The sequence below is a fragment of the Xenopus laevis genome, chromosome 9_10S (assembly GCF_017654675.1).
Source record: "Xenopus laevis strain J_2021 chromosome 9_10S, Xenopus_laevis_v10.1, whole genome shotgun sequence".
Lineage (NCBI taxonomy): Eukaryota > Metazoa > Chordata > Amphibia > Anura > Pipidae > Xenopus > Xenopus laevis.
Window position 1 is genome coordinate 41,702,571 of NC_054388.1, and position 19,225 is coordinate 41,721,795.

Sequence of the window (19,225 nt, forward strand, 5' to 3'; positions counted from 1 at the left end):
ATCGCGTGACTTTTTGTCAGAAAACAAGGAAGTAAAAAATGTTTCCCCCTTCCCACCCCTAATTTGCATATGCAAATTAGGGTTCGGATTCGGTTTGGTATTCGGCCGAATCTTTTGCAAAGGATTCGGGGGTTCGGCCGAATCCAAAATAGTGGATTCGGTGCATCCCTAGTTGAAAGCCACAGGTAAGTAGGAAAATCTAGTGCATTATTATAGGCATAGTAGCACTGACAGAAAAAAACTATTTCCCTTGTGATGTCACTGCCCAGATAAATAACTCAGATCTTTAACAGAGAAACCATCTGTGATTTGGAAGCGACTTATACAACCCAGCTCTGTTGGATGGATGCTGTTAGCCTTTTAGACAACAGTTCTGTAGGTCTGTGAACTTAATATGTGAAAAGAACACACTCCGCTGCCTTTAAACAGAAAAAGGAAGGGATTTTACAACCTTCTCATTTCCTTGGCTGCAGCTTTCATATGTGTCACTAAGTGTGAGTGTGTGTGTGAGTGTGTGTGTGAGTGTGTGTGTGTGTGTGTGTGTGTGTGTGTGAGTGTGTGTGAGTGAGTGTGTGTGTGTGTGTGTGTGTACATAGGGTGGGGAATTGGTGAGGTCACAAGGGGGAAGGAGGGGCCCCCTTTCCCTCACAACTAAATTCTGACTGCTGCTATTACACTTAAAGCTGCTGATTTTGTGCAAACAAGAAAACAGCAAAAATTACAGCCTCCCCAGTCATGTTTCTGTGCCTTTAAAATTGGCAATGACATTGAGACTTGCCTAGCAGCTCCCTGCTATTGTAGTAATCACAATGACCTGCAAAATCCACCCACGAGCACTAGACTAGAATAGAGACTTCAGGCACACTTGCGGGAAGACACTGACTGTACATTACACCATCCAGGGTTGACTTCATGTTTTATAAGACAGGACCGGTCTGGATAAACCCATATCTACATTCCACCTGGAGGCATGGAGACATTCTGCGGTTCTGGATATCTGGGGTCCCAGTTCTGGGTAAGTGTATGGGCAAAAAGCAGCTCTTGTATCAATCTAGCACACTGTTCTGCTTGTATCAGGTTGTTGCACTAGTCATATTGTAACAGTTTAATATACTGTTCAGATTTTTTTTGTACTTACCGATAATTAGTACCCAAAGTCACCCCAAAAGACCCAAATCAGGCACAGATGCTTACAAGCAAAAACCCACATTCCACAAGCTGTAGCCTAAAAACAACGCAGTCAACTGTTATTTCAAGGCAAACTGCAGTATTTACTTTATTTTTTACTTCCTGTGTAAATATACTGTAGCAAATTCATTCTGCTTCATGGTGAAATGAAAAAGGTTGTCGGAGAAGCTGTTTGTTAAAGCAACCAGAAAGGATGGATTACCTTGAGTGAACGGGTTCTGGTTTGTTTTCCCTCAATATGTTTTTCCTTAATTGATTATAAACATGGTAAAATGATATGTAGATAGTTATTAAAGCCTTCCTTGCCTGGAGCAAATGCAGCTTTGGGATGGTGTAGTATTGAGTGCTGCCAAACGGTGAGAGAATAGTAGGGATCTAGCCAAAAGATTTGAACTTCATCTGTGTCAGAGTCTTTCATCAACCTCATCTACTAAGTAATTCACAGTAATCGGCAGATTGATCAAGGGTCTAAGTGAAAATTCAAATTTTCAAATTCGAATTTTTTTATGGCCAAAACTATGAAAATCGACTAGGGAATTGTTTAAATGTGATTCAAGTTTTTTCTAAATTCGATTTTCGAGATTTATCATACAATGGACCTTTAAGAACACAAATTCGACTATTCGCCACCTTAAACCTGTCGTGTTTCTGTTTAAGCCTATGGAAGACTTTCTGCGATCAACTAGGAGTTGTTTTCAGCCTTCCTGACATCTAAGTTTTTTTTGGAAAAAAAAAAGACTCTAATCGAGTTTTAAAAACTCGGATTGAATTTGATTCAAATTTTTGGGTCAATCCTACTCACCCAAGTTTGCAAAATTGGGATTTTATTTAAAAAAATTTAATTGTCGAATTTCCAGTTCATGGGAGTTTACGGGAGTTTTAAATAACTCCCATGAACTCGAAATTCGAACCCTTGATATATCTGCCCAGAAATGTATCTTTTGAAAGGAGCATTTCTAGAGTGCATAAAATATTGTATACGGGGTATTTTTGGAACCAAAATTATTTTAGCATTCATCTATATGAAAGGTTTGCTAAGAACCAAAACAAGCACCAAATCCAAATCCTGAATCTGTTGAATCCCTTACACTATTGCTGTGTAACTGGAGGCCCACAAACCAGATATGGCTCTTTAAAGGATCTTTATGACCCCCATTCTGCTCAGTGACTCCTCAATGTATGGCATCATCATGTTACTATAACCAGGCCCTTGAACATTCTGTATGAGGAATAATTAGGAAACCATGGGGCAGATTTACTCGGGGGCGAAGTGGCTAACGCTGGCATCAATTCACCAGCATTACCGCTTTCAGGGACTTCTCTGGTTTACTAATGGATCACTTCGCTCGCAACGGAGATAAACGGTATCGGTGATTCACACTCTAACACCAGTCGACTTTTCGCTCTGACGAATGGACATTACTCTGCAAAATTCACTAAAAGGCGAAGTGCAATGGAGTGCATAGATCTTCTGTTACTTATATCATATTTTTTAGTGGAAAAAGTCTCCTTTTTTCAGGGTGATAGGCTGCAAAAGTGTTTAAATTTTTTTTTTTGTGTAACCGGTTTCCCCCATACATTTTATAACATATGGGAACATTATTTTACACTGGGCTATTGTGTAGGGCATTATAACAACTCAATTGACTATACTAGGGTTCCCTTAGCATGTGTAGTTATCAGTGTAAATGTTATGTGTTAGATGCAGCATGTAACATAAAGACCTCTAGCGAAGTTGTGCTAGGCAGAATTGAACGCTAGCTCTTTGCTTTGATTTGTTCGCATTGCCGAAGTAACGCTAGCGAAAATTCGTCAGCATCCAATGTCCAGAACAAAACTTTGCATTTTAGTAAATTTCTCCTACTAGGTGCACCGGGCCAGAGTTTCAGGTAAGTAAATGCGATCACTTGGGGGTTCCTAACTTTTGGCATCCCCAGTTTAAGTAAAAAGAACTTCTCCTTTAAGAGATTATTCCATACAAGTAAAAGTCAAATTCCGCCTGTAGCTCGGTGCACTTTAAGAGATCATTATGTAATGTTACTGTAAGCAGAGAGAATGTTAATACTCTCATCATTATTACATTGCTCCTTATGTACATTTTTATCTTTTTCTAGAAAAACATTGTGCGATAAAATCTGTGCTGACATCTGAGTTTTGCTTGTGGCCTTCCTCTTCCCGCTTTAAGACGTTTAAAATAATTATACTGCTATTAATACATTTAATATAGAAATGATTACCCGTCTACATCCCTAACATTGTTTCCAACTACGCCAAAAATAATTACTTTTTTTCTCTTTTCTTAATTTGTTCCCCTTTTATTGGTCAAATGTTAGTTTTCACCCCCCCCCCCCTATGTTTCCCAGTAGCCAGGGGTGCTTCCCCAATGAGGCAAGTTGAGGCTATCGCCTCAGGCGGCAGCGCCCCACTAGGTACCAGGGGCAGCAAAAATGCTGCTCCTGGTACTTTAAAGTGAATTTCGGGGGAAGGGGGGCAGCAGCAACTGCTGCTGCCTCAGGCGGCCAAGGGGCCAGGATCGCCCCTGCCAGTAGCATCTCAGTAAGTCTGGTCACCAACTGTCATCTACAAACTGGCTGCAATTTCAGCCCTACTAAAATGCTCCTAAACTGAAAGCATTGCCCCACAACAGTCACTAATGTAAGAAACGGTAGCAATTTTTGGTGGGCAGGCTTACTGGGCTGCTACTGCTACAGGGAAACAGAAGGGAAAATCGTTTATCATTTGATTTTTAAAACATACATTTTAGACACATAGTAAAAAACACAAGGCATTTGTACATAGTTGTTATGTGTGGTGTACTATATGAAAATCGCGAGTTACTGTGACAGTTTTACTGCTCTTTAAAGCTCTAACCTGGCTGTTTAATATTTTAACAAAGGCAGAAGCACATGATAATCACAAGGCTTCTGTTGCCTTAAAGGAGAACTTAAGCTTAAAGTGGACCTGTCACCCAGACACAAAAATTTGTATAATAAAAGTCCTTTTCAAAATAAACATGAAATCCAATTTCTATTTTTTATTAAAGCATTTATAGCTGTCACAGCTCTCCACACATTCCCCCGTTCTCTTTACCATTTAATGGTGTAGCCAGGGCATGGGGATTGACATCAGGTCCTCCAGTCTGGTGCACAAACAAGATTCTGAGATGATACAAGACTTGCCTTAATAACAGTGTGCACAAAATGGCTGCTGCCTGCTTGCTATAATTTTGAAATCCCAGACTGAAGGAAACAAGATTCAAATAAATTATATAGTGTAATTAAAGTTCATTTTGCTTGACTAATGTGAAAAAATAGGATTTTGAATATTTTTTTTGGGTGACGGGTGTCACGATCGCCGCCCGGAGCAGGTCCAGGAGCTCCGGGCGGCGCGTCCTTCCCTGCCGGCGTTGCTCCCAAAATGGCGGCGCCCATGGCCGCCACATGGGTAGCGGCGCCGGTGCGATGACATCAGCGCTTCGACGTCGGCGCAAGGACGCCGATGACGTCAGAATGGCGCCAAATTCAAATATAAAAGCCTTACCAAGACGCCAGAATGGCGCCCAAGTATAGGATTCATTCCTGTGAAGTTTCCTGGGTTTCCTGTCTGCTTTGCTGAAGACTTATCTTGTTCCTGTTTGTTGCTGACCTCTTGCCTGTACTTTTGGACTTTGCTGATATTCTGCCTGCCTTTGAACCCTTGCCTGGACTTTGGTTATTCTCCTGATTTACCCCTTGTTGGACACCGCGACCTTGACTCCCTTGTGGGCTTCCTCCTTGATCCTGACAACCTCCCTGGTGGGAGCATCCCGGCTCCCTTACAACGGGTCCCCTTTAACTAAAGAAGTAGGCTAGACATGTTGTACATTATGTTTTGTGCTTCTGTACCAGCCCAAGGCAATCACAGTCCTTTAGCAGTAAAGATCTGTGTCTCCAAAGATGCCCCAGTAGCTCCCCATCTTCTTTTCTGCTGATTCACTGCACATGCTCTGTGCTGCTGTCACTTACTGAGCTTAGGGACCCACTCACAATATACAGTACACATAGAATAAAAATGTCACAATATAAGGCTGATTAGTAATTAATACAGATAATTACTACATGGCAGCACAGAAACCAGTGCAACTAGCATCAGAATCTAATAATCAGCCGTGTAGCATCAGCTTATATTACAGGCAAACCTCAGTTTCTGCTTGAGGATTTGCAACAACCCCTAAGCTTAGCTTCTCAACAGCTGCTCAGAGCCCACTGAGCATGTGGGTGTCACAGACACTTTCCAAGATGGTGACCCCCTGTGACAAGTCTGAAGTCCTGGATCATTGCTGCTATTGACAAGCTGAAACTTTAGGCTAGTGCAATAAGTTCAGAATATAAAATATGCGATTTTTAGCCATTTTTAATTTTTAGGGTTTAGTTATCCTTTAAGAGTGTCAAAGCTTCTTCCTTCCAGCATTTTTCCACAAATTCTGCTTGGCTTAGCAGTGTATCTTACAATGCCTTACAAATGTTTGACATTCCTGCCTACTATTAACAATATCTTAATGTCGGTCAGTGACCCCGGCAACCGGAATGCTGATTAATGTGGGGTAGATATTATTAGCATCATTACTACTGTTTCTTATCTTTCTATTCGGCCATTCTCTACTCTACTCACCCCTCCCATTCATTCTCATTCTGCCTTTCACACCCAGGCCGGCTTTGATACCAGATAGTAGTCTAGGGGTAATGGCACACCGGCCATGTTATTCACAGCTGATGTCCTGCAGAAAACAACAACCATCATATTGCGAATGTCTCTGCTCTGACTACTGAACTAAGCATCCCATCTGTTGAGTAGTGACAGGAGGACATGGGGGGCAAAAAGCTTGCTTGAATGTTGCGTCATGGAGGTCCCTCTTGTTACATGGGCATCCAATAGGGCACTTTTCATTAAATGCTTTTAGGATTTGTGACAGACAACTGTTAGAATTTTCAAGGAGGCAACAACGGTCAGAATACCCCATGTGGTATAACCCATTATGGGCAAATGCACATTTTGAGCATTTTAGGTGACTTATCGCTCTGTGCAAGGGCATATTTACATATAGGCACTCAAAGGGCCTGTACCTAGGGCAGCAGCTTTAAGGGCGTCTATATGGTAAACAATACTTAAAAAACTTAAGTTAAAATTTTTCCCCTGCCTCTAGATACTTTCTCACGAAATCCCACGGCTGAGATTAGGAGTTAGGGGAAACCTCATGATGTCATACACATGTGCATCGTGGGTAAGATGTCACTTCCACGTATGTCACCTATGGACTCAAAGAGGTCCACTACCTAGGGCAGCCAAAACAAAGCCTGCTGGGTACATTTTTGGTCAATAGTCACCTATCAAGGACATGAAGCAGCATTTTCATGATATTGCCCCTGAAAACGAATTGAGGAGACCATTTTTTTTAGTGTTTTGGCCCCTGCCTACAAAGCTAACAAATGCCCACTCTAAGCATTTATCTCTTCCGACTACCGTTGAACTACATCTTCCAGAATCCCTCATGAGCCAAAGGGCCTTTCTCCAAACCTGATGTTCAAATAGTGGCAGAACAATAACCTGTCCCAAAAAATCTATATCCACCTAAATCATTCTTTGCTTAAATAGTTACATATTTATCTTGTATGGTTGTTCCAATCATTTAAAATTCACTGCCTAATATAAAATCTATTATTGTTGTATAGACTGATTTTGTAACAACTGGAGAAACAGAATATCTGCTGTGAACATCTAAATATATCTGTCAGGCAAAGGAAACTATCATGAGACATTGTCACCCGGCTAGAATTTAGATAAAATCGAAATGCTAATTGCACCATTTAGATATCGTATCACCTGAGGGATCTATTCTTAGATTTACAGATTTCCACATTAAAAACGTATGGTGACTTTGTCAATAAGATACCCACTGTAAGCAGCAATCCTGTCCTGCTTTATGGTTGAGATTCTAGCTATCTCTGTAACGCAGCATTCTGTCATACTGGCACAGACCCATTGCAAGCATACGTCTTGCACTATACATGGACTGGAATAACAACAACAATCAATGTGGTCCTAAAGATAGTGGGGCTCATTTATTAACGCAGCGCAGCGCTAAAAAGAGCGCAGTGGCCAGACATTTGCCCAGCGCATGCGAGTATTTAATAATGTAGCGCACGATACCTTAACAGTGCGATTTGTGCGCTAATGTAGACACAAGACAGGTGCGACGTGTGAAACTGCGTATCAGCTGTCGCAGTGCTTATAATAAATTGTGCGCACAGGAAGATACCGCAAAGGTAAGGATTAGTTGTGCTCATGTATGAATGCGCTGCTTTAATTAGTTGCGTCACATATTGCGCATATTGCGTTCACTTAGACGCATCTGCATTTGTTTCTGTGCTAATATTTGTTTGGTTGCAAAGGTGTTTAGCCTACCTGATACCCTTAAAGGAACCTTGGTCAATATAAACATGTTGGGTGGAAGGCGTGGTTAATATGCACTTTACAAGGGTTGTTCATCTTGAATATACTAGCGCAGCTGGGCAGGAATGCGCATTTTGAAGAGCGTTACTATTACGCCACGAAGAGGCAGGCGTAAAAATTGTGGTGCTGTTGCCCGGGTGCAGTTTTGCACATATACAGACGCAAATCTGCGACGGCCGCAGTGCAAGCGCATTGTAGCCACGCCCACAGCCACGCCCCTAACAACCACGGCATCGTTTGCGACATAAATGCCCAATCTTTTGCGCAATGCGCATAAACAAAACCATCGCAAAAGCTCTGTGTTATGCGCAATATCACGCAAATATATTAGCGATCACGCTTGTGATGGCGCAGACAACCTTTTGCGTCCACTTATGCGCTGCGCTGCTTTAATAAATGAGCCCCAGTGTTTCCTTTTTTGTTATGTTCTCTATGGAACATTTCACATGCCAAAATAAGCAATATGGCAATTTCAGCTCATACTGTATGTATAACTGCAAACTTGAACAATGCATGACTTCATCATCAACTCAAGAGAGAGAGAATAAGAGAAATAGCTTTATGGCCCTTATTAGTCAAGTTTCAGCATCCTCAACCAACCTCTCTATAGGGAGAAGGACTTTAGACACTGAGTGGAAAGGTTTTAATTAACAATGATTCATACAGAGTTTCTTTACACGTTTCTTCCACTCCAAGCCAAATGGTCAGCGCTGCAGACAGTTACTGATCTCTCCCCAGAGGATTCTGGGTAAGCCAGCCATATTTTTGGAGCTGAAGGGTCGGTACTCTTGCATCTGATACTGTGGATTGAGGGAGAGGTTGGCACTATTTATATAAATCTGTAGGATAGTTTTCATTGTGAGTGTGAAGCAATATAATCCTCTAGTTGATGGGTTTTATATAGTCAGTAATTCCCAGTATATACACAGAGACATTCTGCCTACAACTTACAGCTCTAATATGCCTACACTTTACAGCTCTAATACAAGCCTTATTGTACCAGCCCAGAGATTCTGCAGCCATGTAGCAGTAATAATCCAGACCTTGAAATTGCCCCAGCAGCTCCCTATCTTTTATCTTGTGTGTCAGTGGCACTGCACATGCTCAGTGTGATCTGGGCTGCTGTTGGGAAGCTAACCTTGGGGTCAGCAGAAATCATTGAGTAGAAAATTGTGTTTGTCACAAAAGTTATTGCTACGGCGCAGTTTATTAAATTCATATGCAGAATTCTCTGGTTTTTGAGCTGCCATGTAATAAACTAAATCATTACAAAGTAGTCCTGTTTTATGACTTTGATATTACAAATATACTTGATATTATGAATCAGTCCCTAAGCTCAAATAAGTGACAGCAGCTCAGATTTTGCAAAAAAAAGGTGGAGAAACAGTATGAGGGCATCTCTAGAGGCACAGGTATCCACTGCTGAGAACATAGGTGGTGGACATATGGTGGTACAACACTTGGGGCGCAAGTTCAAGACCACTAAGGAGCACAAGAGAGTGATTTTGTGCGCATTTACCAGAACTTGTGCCCCCAGAGGTTTTTCTGTTCAGAGACCAACATCAGGAGGCTGAACCCAGTCCTGTCCTTAAGAGTAGGCAGTAAGTACAGGGCCCCTGATGTAGACTGATGTAGACTGCACATCCTTCCACTCCCTAACTTGCATATGCATATGATTTATAAGTTAGGGGTGAGTGTGGATAGACGGGGATGCCTTTGTGCCTTCGTCCACCCCCACTTTTGCACTTCACACTATATTCAAAGTCTGCAAGTCTCTGAAAAAGAGCACAGAGGCCTGTGACTATCTGCACAATGCTTGTTCCAAATAATAGCAGTGAGAAGTTCAACTAGTGAGGTCATTCATTTTGTGAAAAAGCAGGTGTCAATTTCAGCACCTATTTAAGAAAGGAAAGAGCAAATGTTGTGCATTCACATAGGCCCGGGCCTAGGGCGGCATGCCGCCCAGCCGCATTATGGGGACCTGTGCGTCCCCATTCAATAGCGCCGTTTGCTGGCACTTACGCATGGGCGGCGAGCAGGGGGTGTGTGTATATAAGTAAAAAGATAGAGAAATGTTATGTGCAGACAAGCTGGGAGCAAGGTTCGCTTATTAATGTGTATAAAAGTGAACTGCTAATTAACATTGCTCCGTTTCTGACAGAAAGAGAAAATATTTGTTAGACAGATATACATTAAAGGCTGATTTCCCTATACTTGGCAAGGTTATTTCATAATCCATTAAGGAAATCGCTTTTTATTCTTTATTTACTCTCCCAAGGTCTGTCACTGTGAGAGTTTGCTGGATCCAAAAGGCAGGCCAAGCTAAACTAATCTATATTAACTAAAATAGATTATACACTCTGGGCTTCAGGAAAAGGGCCAACATTGCGCCTCCCACTCTGTGACGTATGATGGACTTGCTGGTTTCCGGGTTATTTCTCTTACCTATCTGTATAAACAGGACCCCTAGCTGATTAAAATTATGCCCCCCCCTTTTCTGGGATATGCACAGTTTAACAATGATTGTGGTTTCCATATTATCATGGAACTTGCAGCACAAGTAGGGGATCTGTCATCCCAAAACCCGTTATCCAGAAAACTCAGAATACCGGAAAGGCCGTGTCAAATAGACTAATTTTTATTCAAATAATCCAAATTTTTCAAAATTATTCATTTTTGTCTGTATTAATAAAACAGTTCCATTGTATTTGCTCTAAACTAAAAAATAATTAATCCTTATTGGAAGCAAAACCAGCCTATTTATTTTAATTGGGTTTATTTAATGTTTCCATGATTTTTTAGCAGACACATGTAACAAAAGGCACTCAGTTTGCCCGGGAGCAGTAACCCATACAAACCAATAATATGCAGATGACCAGTTAATGCTATGTGCCGATTGGTTGCTATGGGTTACTGCTCCTAGGCAAACTTAGTGCCTTTTATTACATAACCCCATTAAGGTATAAAGATCCAAAAACAGAAAGTTCCCTTATTTGGAAAACCCCAGGTCCTGAGCATTTTGGATAACAGGTCCCATACCTGTACCACTTTTAACTAACAGCCAAGTTGCTCCCATACAAAGCAACAGAACAGCACCACCACCTGTGGATAAACTGCAGGCACACACTGCTACTAAAAACAATATCTGATTAGGCACGGGAGATTCCAGGAGAAGCACTGCATGGCAAACTGGAAATTTTCTTATATGCATACTGCATGGCAGCACAGATATTAGTGTAGCCTGCAGCAGGCATCTAAATAAATTGCTAATCGGCCATGAAGCATGTGAATTTAATATATGTCCATTGTTAAGGGCTTTTACACACGGGCGGTTTTTCCTGCGCTCCCCTGCGTTTTGCTTTTTTCCATTCAGCCGCAGGGGACGCAGGAGTAGAGACACTCAATTATTGTGAAGGAGGCTGTACTCAAAAAAGTGCAACGCAGGGGAGCGCAGTATCCCTGCACTAAACATCTATCAAGGTAAAGGGCACATTTACTATCGATCTGGGGAATCCAGAGGGAGTCTGGCGGTTTAACAAGATTATTAACACTTTCCCGACTGTCAGGGATGAATCGCTTTAAAATACCCAGAGAGGGGGATCCCCTTGGACTATAATCTTCAGGCTGTTCAAATGGACCTGCAGGGGGCCCGTGTAGCCTTATCCTGCCCCCCAACACAGAACAGGAAGGACAGTGAGCAGAAACTATTGAGATCATTACCCCTTCTCCCATAGAGACTACATTGTGTTAGATAAGAGAATTCTAGGAATAAAGTCTAGGCAGATAGACCTGGCTGCTATATTGGTTCTGCCTGCAGGAAACTCAGTGGCAGACGTTTGTTTCCTTGTCATGTGCTACAGAAATATGGGTAATAATAGCTAAAATGCCTCGCTGCACAGGGATGGATGTTCTGTACACTAACATGCTGGAACATATAATATGTATACATATATTTCAAATATGTAAATTGGCTTCTTTCTTTCCAGCTGCTTTTCCTGCTTTCTGCTCTATTCATTCCCTCTGTGTCACACACTTCCCCTTCTTTTCTGCTTCACTGCATCTCTTAAAGGGGACCCGTCACCCAAAGAAATTATTCATAATCCTATTTTATCACATCAGTCAAGCAAAATGAACTTTAATTACACTATATAAATTATTTGAATCTTGTTTCCTTCAGTCTGGGGATTCATAAATACAGCAAGCAGGCAGGGGCCATTTTGTGGACACTTATTAATTCAAGCCTTGTATCATCTCAGAATCTTGTTTGTGCACCAGAATGGGGGACCTGATGTCCATGCCCATGCCCTGGCTACACAATTAAATGGTGAAGAGAACGGGGGAATGTGGGGAGAGCAGTGACATCTAGGAAGTGCTGAATGGAAAGTGAAAGTAATTGTCTGCCCCGCCTCTATGCCCAGGGCATAGAGGAGGGGCAAACAATATTTGATTGACAGCTGAGATGTTTAAATGAGCTTACAACAGCTATGAATGCTTTAATAAAAAATAGTAATTTTGGACTTGTCTCTTGCAAATCCCCTCATAAATTACTTTGACACCTTACACATAGATTGATATTCCTTTTTGTTGGTCATTTGACCTATGAGCTGAATGTTGTATATATACCAGAGAACAACACAGCTTCAGTGTAAAGGTGGCCATACACGGGCCGATAAAAGCTGCCGACAGACTGTGTCGGCAGCTTATTGGCCCGTGTATGGGGGCCCCCGACGGGCTTCCCCGATCGAGATCTGGCCGAAAGTCGGCCAGATCTCGATCGGATGGGTTTAAAAATCCCGTAGGATCGCGGCCGCATCTGTTCGAATGCTAGGATCCGATCGTTGGGCCCTAGGGCCCACGATCGGATCTGCCCGATATTGCCCACCTCAAGGTGGGCATATCAGAGGGAGATCCGCTCGTTTGGCGACATCGCCAAACTAGCGGATCTATCCTTGTATGGCCACCTTAATCCGCTTGAAAAAGGAACTAAAATGTTCTGAAAGCTTGCTATGATTATATTAGTTAGCCAATAAAGGTATTACCTTTATACCACTTTTGTTATTTTTTATTTCAAAAAGGTTTCCCTATAACATTTTTACTGGCTAACACGGTACAGCAACTTTACCTGCAATAAATATGCAGAGAAGGAACGTTTTGGGCACACAATAAGCTAAACCCTCACACTGTACTTAATGTCTCTCAACTTTAACAGGATCATCTTTTTTTTTCCTTTCTACCCTATTAAAAAAAAAATGGGTGTCAAGCTCTCTTTTAATAAGCCAGGTCATGAAAAAGGGAAATAAACAGAAAATAAACCAAAGAGTACATTGCCACTATAAGAATAGAGGAACATGTGATCTGTAGCCAATTTCAGTTAAGGATAAGTCTCCCTCACCTGACGTATGAAGGTCAGCGCAGATCAGGAAGGCATGACACTGCAGGGGAGTCTGGCATTTCAGACTGTCACTTATCACATGACAGCTGGCTGCAGCAGTTGTGGTTGCCCTGCCAGTTGTGCCTTGCCTTGTTGAGTGGAAATGTAGAGACTTATTGTGATGTCAGCTTCATGGTCACTTTTAAATCTTTCTGCCCCTGCCAGGCTAAGTGCCTGCTGCCAGTGAAGTGCAACAGCCAATGAAAACAACATGAGGGCACCATTACAACTGCAGGGTAGGCACATTTATTTGCAACAGTTTGTGACCCTTCACAGAAGCCACAATAAGCATAATGGCTATATTTGCTTTTGCCAGGTCCTTGTAACTTCCACTTAACACCACTGTTTATTGTCCAGACGCTAATCACACACAGAGACCATTTAAGATAATATAAACCATGGGTGCAGTGTTATTATAAGCAAGATTGGACAATAAACACAGTCAAATATTCACAGTTATGTGAACCCCTGTCCCAGTCAGGGGACAAAGACAAGTTAAATGGGTGCTGGAGTTTTTATCCAGAAAGGCAGCTGGGACTACATGATCATCTGTGTATTCAGCACTGCAAATACTCCACTCATTTCCACAGATGACAGATAAGGTGGAACCATTATACATGCTGTCATCATATTATTACCCATGTTATAATTATATTATGAGCTTCAGTGTTATTCTGTTATTATTTGCCTTATTTCATGTATATATGTGGCTCATTATATCTATTTACTTTGCCTCAGGAAAGCCTCCTTATCTTACTCTCAGGCCTCTCTGTTCAGCAGTGCAGTAGATGTCCATGAGCCACTTAAATAAAGGGTAACTGATCCTGCTTTCCTGTGACCTTCACTGGCTTGGACTAGCTAGAATCCATGCCATGCAGCCAGAGTGTTGCTATCCATATACAGCCCCCTATTGATTGTAAGCTTTTGTTACTTTTGCAATTGCTTCTTTGTATGTCAATAATTATGTATCAATGCAAACAGCGCTGAAGAAAATATTGGAGCTTTATAAATACGGTAAATGTAATAATAATATATAGAAAGGTCCATTAGGTAACCAGACTATCAGATATTTGGCCACTTATGTGGAAGGGGAAAAAAAATTTACTTCCACTTTTTGTGACAAAAAGTGACGTAATTTCCCTCCCCGCCCATAATTTGCATATGCAAATTAGGATTTGGTTCGACCAGGCAGAAGGATTCGGCAGAATCCGAATCCTGCTGAAAAAGGCTGAAACCTGGCCGAATCCTGGATTCGGTGAATCCCTAGTTTTAACATTGTAGCCAGTCAGCCAAGCGCCCTCTCTGTAGGTGTAAGTTTCCTATACCAGCACTCATATATCTGCTATCACTATTCTACTTAATTGCAGACTTGTTGCAGTTGGTTGCAATTTTGGGTGGGTTATTTAATAGCTTTAAAGGCCATTTTGTGACTCAGATTAGTGACAGCAAAAGCTAAATGTGAGATTACACTTATTCTTACTTGTATTGCTTACCTTTGTCTAGAGCTTACCACCTGGCCAGTATTTGCTAGTAAATTTGCAATCCATAGTTACTTTGCCCCAACCCACCCTCATTTGCCCCAGTTTCCTCTCCCAACTGCTTTATAATCCTGCCCCATCCACCAAATCCTTGTCCCATCTTTCCAGCACAGCCCTCTCCCCTTCATCAGCCATCCTCTCTTCCAGGGTTGGACTGGGCCAGCGGGACACCGGGAAAAAACCCAGTGGACCCTGGCCCTAGTGAACCCTGCTGGACCCTGGAGGGCCCTTAGTTTTGTCCTGGTCAATATGTTATGAGATGGAATGTGCCAACTTTAGCCTCCAGTTATTCATCCAATGAAGACTAGTCATGTATCAGGATGGAAATGATATCTTTAAATAAAGTGGTATAATATGATAAATAATTTCCCCTCTGTATCACCCATGGTTCAGCTTGTCTGTGTGTCTGCACAGCGGCCCCCTTCTGCTGACTGAATTACCTTTGCTTCCATCTGCTTCAATTTATTCTCCCACAAAATGATTTATTGCCCTATTCCAGTGTGAAATAAATACACCAAAGAGGATCGGTTGTCTGACTCCTGTCACTTCCACATAGAGCGCTCCACTGGAGAGGATACAATGTGTATATATATAATTATGTAGCGCATGCAATATATATACATATATATATATATATACATATATATATATATATATATATATATATATATATATATATATATATATATATATATATATATATATATATATATATATATATATATATATATATATATATATATATATATGAAATAGAATGGACAATTTTTAGACAAAGTACTACTTAGCAGACATGGGCCAATGCATCTTGTTAAATGATGTCTGATTAGCAGGCGCTGGTATTACCATTGCACATAGTGGGGCTCCTGGGCCGCATGACAGTCCAGATCTGCTTTTTATTAGAGCAACACTAGGCACATTGACACACTCTATGGAAATATACTTGCCCTCTGCATTAATGACTGGAGCGGATGTTCAAACCAAAACAACGACTTGGCCCATTAAGCATCAAGTGGATCCCTGTTACACGGCACGGACTCACACCAGCAAGAATGCAGTCTGGAAGTTAGAGAGGGTGAATATGCTTACACTAATTTCATTCACTAATAATTGTCTATAATACAATTTGGCCTAGCTGATATTGCCTGGGAAATGACTGCCATACTGCACCTTTTGCACAACTTATCTATAGATTCTGGTGACCAAACTCAATAAGAAGCTGCATATTTAATATTTATTAAATGCTGTTAAGGCTGGTATGGCTAATGTTTTATTACATACCCCACTTTTAGTTCCTGTGCCATAGAGCTTAAAATCTAATCTTGGCAGGAGGAGGGGACTAAGGTGATCAAAAAGATTAATTATTCAGCGAGCTTTCCTGTCTTCTTTATAGATAGTAAATTTGCAAGGGGAAATCTGATCTGACTTATTAATTACCCCAAGCTACATCTTACTCCAGCAGAAACCCTGCCCTGTTGTTTATGGCAACCCACATTTTATGGATGGAACTGTCCCTTCCAAAATATAAACCTATTGATGGAACTGTCCCTTCCAAAATATAAACCTTAGGGATAAGTGCAAGTCTAACACAGTCTGTCGGCAGCTTTTATCGGTTCGTGTATGGCCACCTGCCCCCTGGCTGGTAGAAAGGTGCAATATCCAAGCATATTGTCAGTCCTCTGGCACTGGTAACGCTGGTCAGTGATGTCTGCACACGTATGTAAATTTGCAACATTCTTTGTGTTTCAGAGCACACGTTTCAACATGCGCACGCTTTGACTCACTTGCGCACACAAATCTCGATGCATGCAAACATCACGGTAATAGACGCCAAGCCCCTCAATCCAGTGGGAGGTGATTGTCTTCTGATTGACACTGAGCTTTCTGATTTAGCTTTTGGTTCCTGGTTTGATTCTTGGTCTGTTCCTGACTTCTCCTGATTCTCCCTTGACTGCTGCTGCTTCTGATTTGACCCATGCCTGGCTCTATTTATGATTTCCCTTCTGATTCTCCACCTCAGCTATCAGTGAAGTGCCCACAAACTTGTTGCTATTTTTCGGCACCTCTGTTGCTCTTTACCTGGGCTCATTCCTGTACCTACTCGGGCATTGAGTTCCCAGTGAGAGGAATAGGGGAGACTATTACTCAACAGACTCACTACTGAAGCCTGATACATATAGACAAACATTTTCCTTGAACAGGAAGCTACTCTTGGCCTTCTCTTGTACTGCAAAAGTACAACCCTTGCTGTCGTCATGCTAGTTTGAAATTAAATCCATTGAATCCACCTATCCCCAAACCCACACCTGGAACTCAGGCTCTTCATCCAGACTGGCCCCACACTTGATAAAAAAGTAGGGCTTTTGTGGGCTCTCTTCTCTACTACTGCTATGTTCAATAATAGTATAACTTTGCTTGTTTCTATCACCATCTATCGTTCATACTTGGAACTTTCATCCTTGAGTTCTTTTTTGCATAAATACGAGGAGCCCCTGTTGCTCTCTACAATACATTTGATATGAAAGGACAATAAAAATATATTTTGCAACATCACAAAACTTTGCTCATCTTAATTTTCTCCTAATGGATCGGCCAAAATGAACAGCAAGTGTTAAGTTAAATATTAACAATATAAAAACTGATAATATCTTGAAAACTAGAAAAAAAAATTGCAAATGGCAAAAAGTGCTATGAACCTTGTGCCACCATTTTGTGATGGTCCATGTGCTGCCTCAGAGATCACCTGACCAGAAATACTGCAGCTCTAACTGTAACAGGAAGAAGTGTGGAAGCAAAAGACAGAACTTTGTCCATTAATTGGCTCATGTGACCTAACATGTATGGTTTGTTTGGGTAAATTGTACACAGTAAATTGTAGGATCCCAGAGGGAGACCCTTTTTTCTTAAAATGTCTATTTGGGATTATCCAATGGCACATTCTATAAGAAAAGTACATAATTATGAAAATGGTTTATTTACATGAAGCATGGTTGTATGTATAATGTATTTTATGCAATCTTTACAGAGACCTGCATTGTTCAGCGGCATGGTTTTCCGATAATTCATTTTGAGGCTATAGATTTCCCTACTTGTGTATTACTCCATAGTACCTCTGAGTGGAGCATGCAGTAAAAACCAACAATAGGGACAAATGAGGAAAATAAAGAGAATATAACCCTACTATTTATTACAGGTAGCTTTTTGTAGTCCCTTCTCAGTGCCCCAAGCCATTACCCCAAACTGCCTTATTTAGAACTCAGACTCAGACTCCTTTGGTGCTAGAAAAACTCACTCTTTGCTCAGACATGTTCTCTTTCTCCGAACCCCTATCAGCCTCACTCCATCTTAGCTCCAGTCCCTTTCCCCAGACTGCACCGCTCACTTACATTGAGGGTCTGCCTAGTGCCCTGATGTTAAGGGGAAGTGATACCAAGAGTACAAACTTATTGTAACCTATACATATAGCTATAAAGTGTGTAAGAACTACTACAGTCTTCTTATTTCATGTTAAAATGTTGATATTTCTAGTAATTAAATGTATGTGTGATGAATATATTTTATTGTTATCAATAGGACCTGTAGAGAAAATTCTAAATGATGTTTTTCTCTCTCTTACAGGATTCCAACCTCACATTATACACTGATAATCCAGATTTAACTCCATGTTTTCAAAATACAGTGCTGGCATGGATTCCCTGCGCGTACCTGTGGATGGCACTGCCGTTTTATCTCTTGTATCTGAAATACAACAGAAGAGGCTATATTGTGCTCTCTATGCTGAGCAAGGCCAAGATAGTAAGAAGTTTATTATCTAATGTTGTTATGAACTGTATTAGAATACTTGGCTTCAAATTACTTTACCTCACTTGGAGTGGCAATTATTAACTTTCAAACTACTTTTCCGCTTGGAAAAACTCCTAAGTGTTCCCTTTGTGTTTCTGTTTTCCAGGTGTTTGGAGTGCTGCTATGGTGTGTATGCTGGGCTGACCTTTTCTACTCCTTCCATGGACTTGTGCAGAACCAGAGCCCACCCCCAGTATACTTTGTAACCCCACTGATACTTGGAATCACAATGGTTTGTCCAAACTAAGTGTAATCATGTTCTGGCACGCATTTATTTCTAGATTTGGTTCAAATAATGTTTATTCATGTTGGGAAAAAATGGCTTAAGACTTTGGTTTGATCATTTGCAAGTTGGCCAAATCCATTTCTAATTTATGCTTAAACAAGGAAAACAATTTATTTTTATGCATGAATTCGATTTCCTTTAATTGCTGCACACTTCTTGCACCATTTTTATTGCTTGAATATGAATGGTTTCTCCTCCCAGATCACAGCGACAGTACTCACTCAGTTTGAAAGGCTTAGGGGAGTCCAGTCTTCCGGGGTGCTAATAATGTTTTGGTTCCTGGCAACAGTGTGTGCAATCATCCCCTTCCGCTCCAAGGTTATGGCCTCAGCAAGGCAGGTAAGGTGTAAATTTGGACATTAGAGATATTGCCAGTTATGTAAGAACATAAGGAGCCAATGAGATGCTTTTTTCATTTTTCTATGTTCAGTAGCCAATAAAAGAAAGCGG

General features: G+C 41.2%; 1 protein-coding gene across 3 annotated transcripts in view; it reads left to right on the top strand.

Moving 5' to 3' along the window:
- Positions 1-639: 639 nt before the first annotated feature.
- The window catches only part of abcc3.S (ATP binding cassette subfamily C member 3 S homeolog), a 53,136-nt gene continuing 34,550 nt past the window's right edge, over positions 640-19,225 (top strand). For 2 of the 3 annotated variants that reach the window (XM_041578717.1, XM_041578720.1), the window contains exons 1-4: positions 641-1,015; positions 18,265-18,441; positions 18,596-18,721; positions 18,977-19,114. In XM_041578717.1, coding sequence (XP_041434651.1) covers positions 971-1,015; positions 18,265-18,441; positions 18,596-18,721; positions 18,977-19,114 — 486 coding nt within the window. In that variant the 5' untranslated portion in view covers positions 641-970. Of the gene's footprint in view, positions 1,016-18,264; positions 18,442-18,595; positions 18,722-18,976; positions 19,115-19,225 lie in introns of all 3 variants that reach the window. The other variant, XM_041578719.1, reaches the window with a different exon arrangement.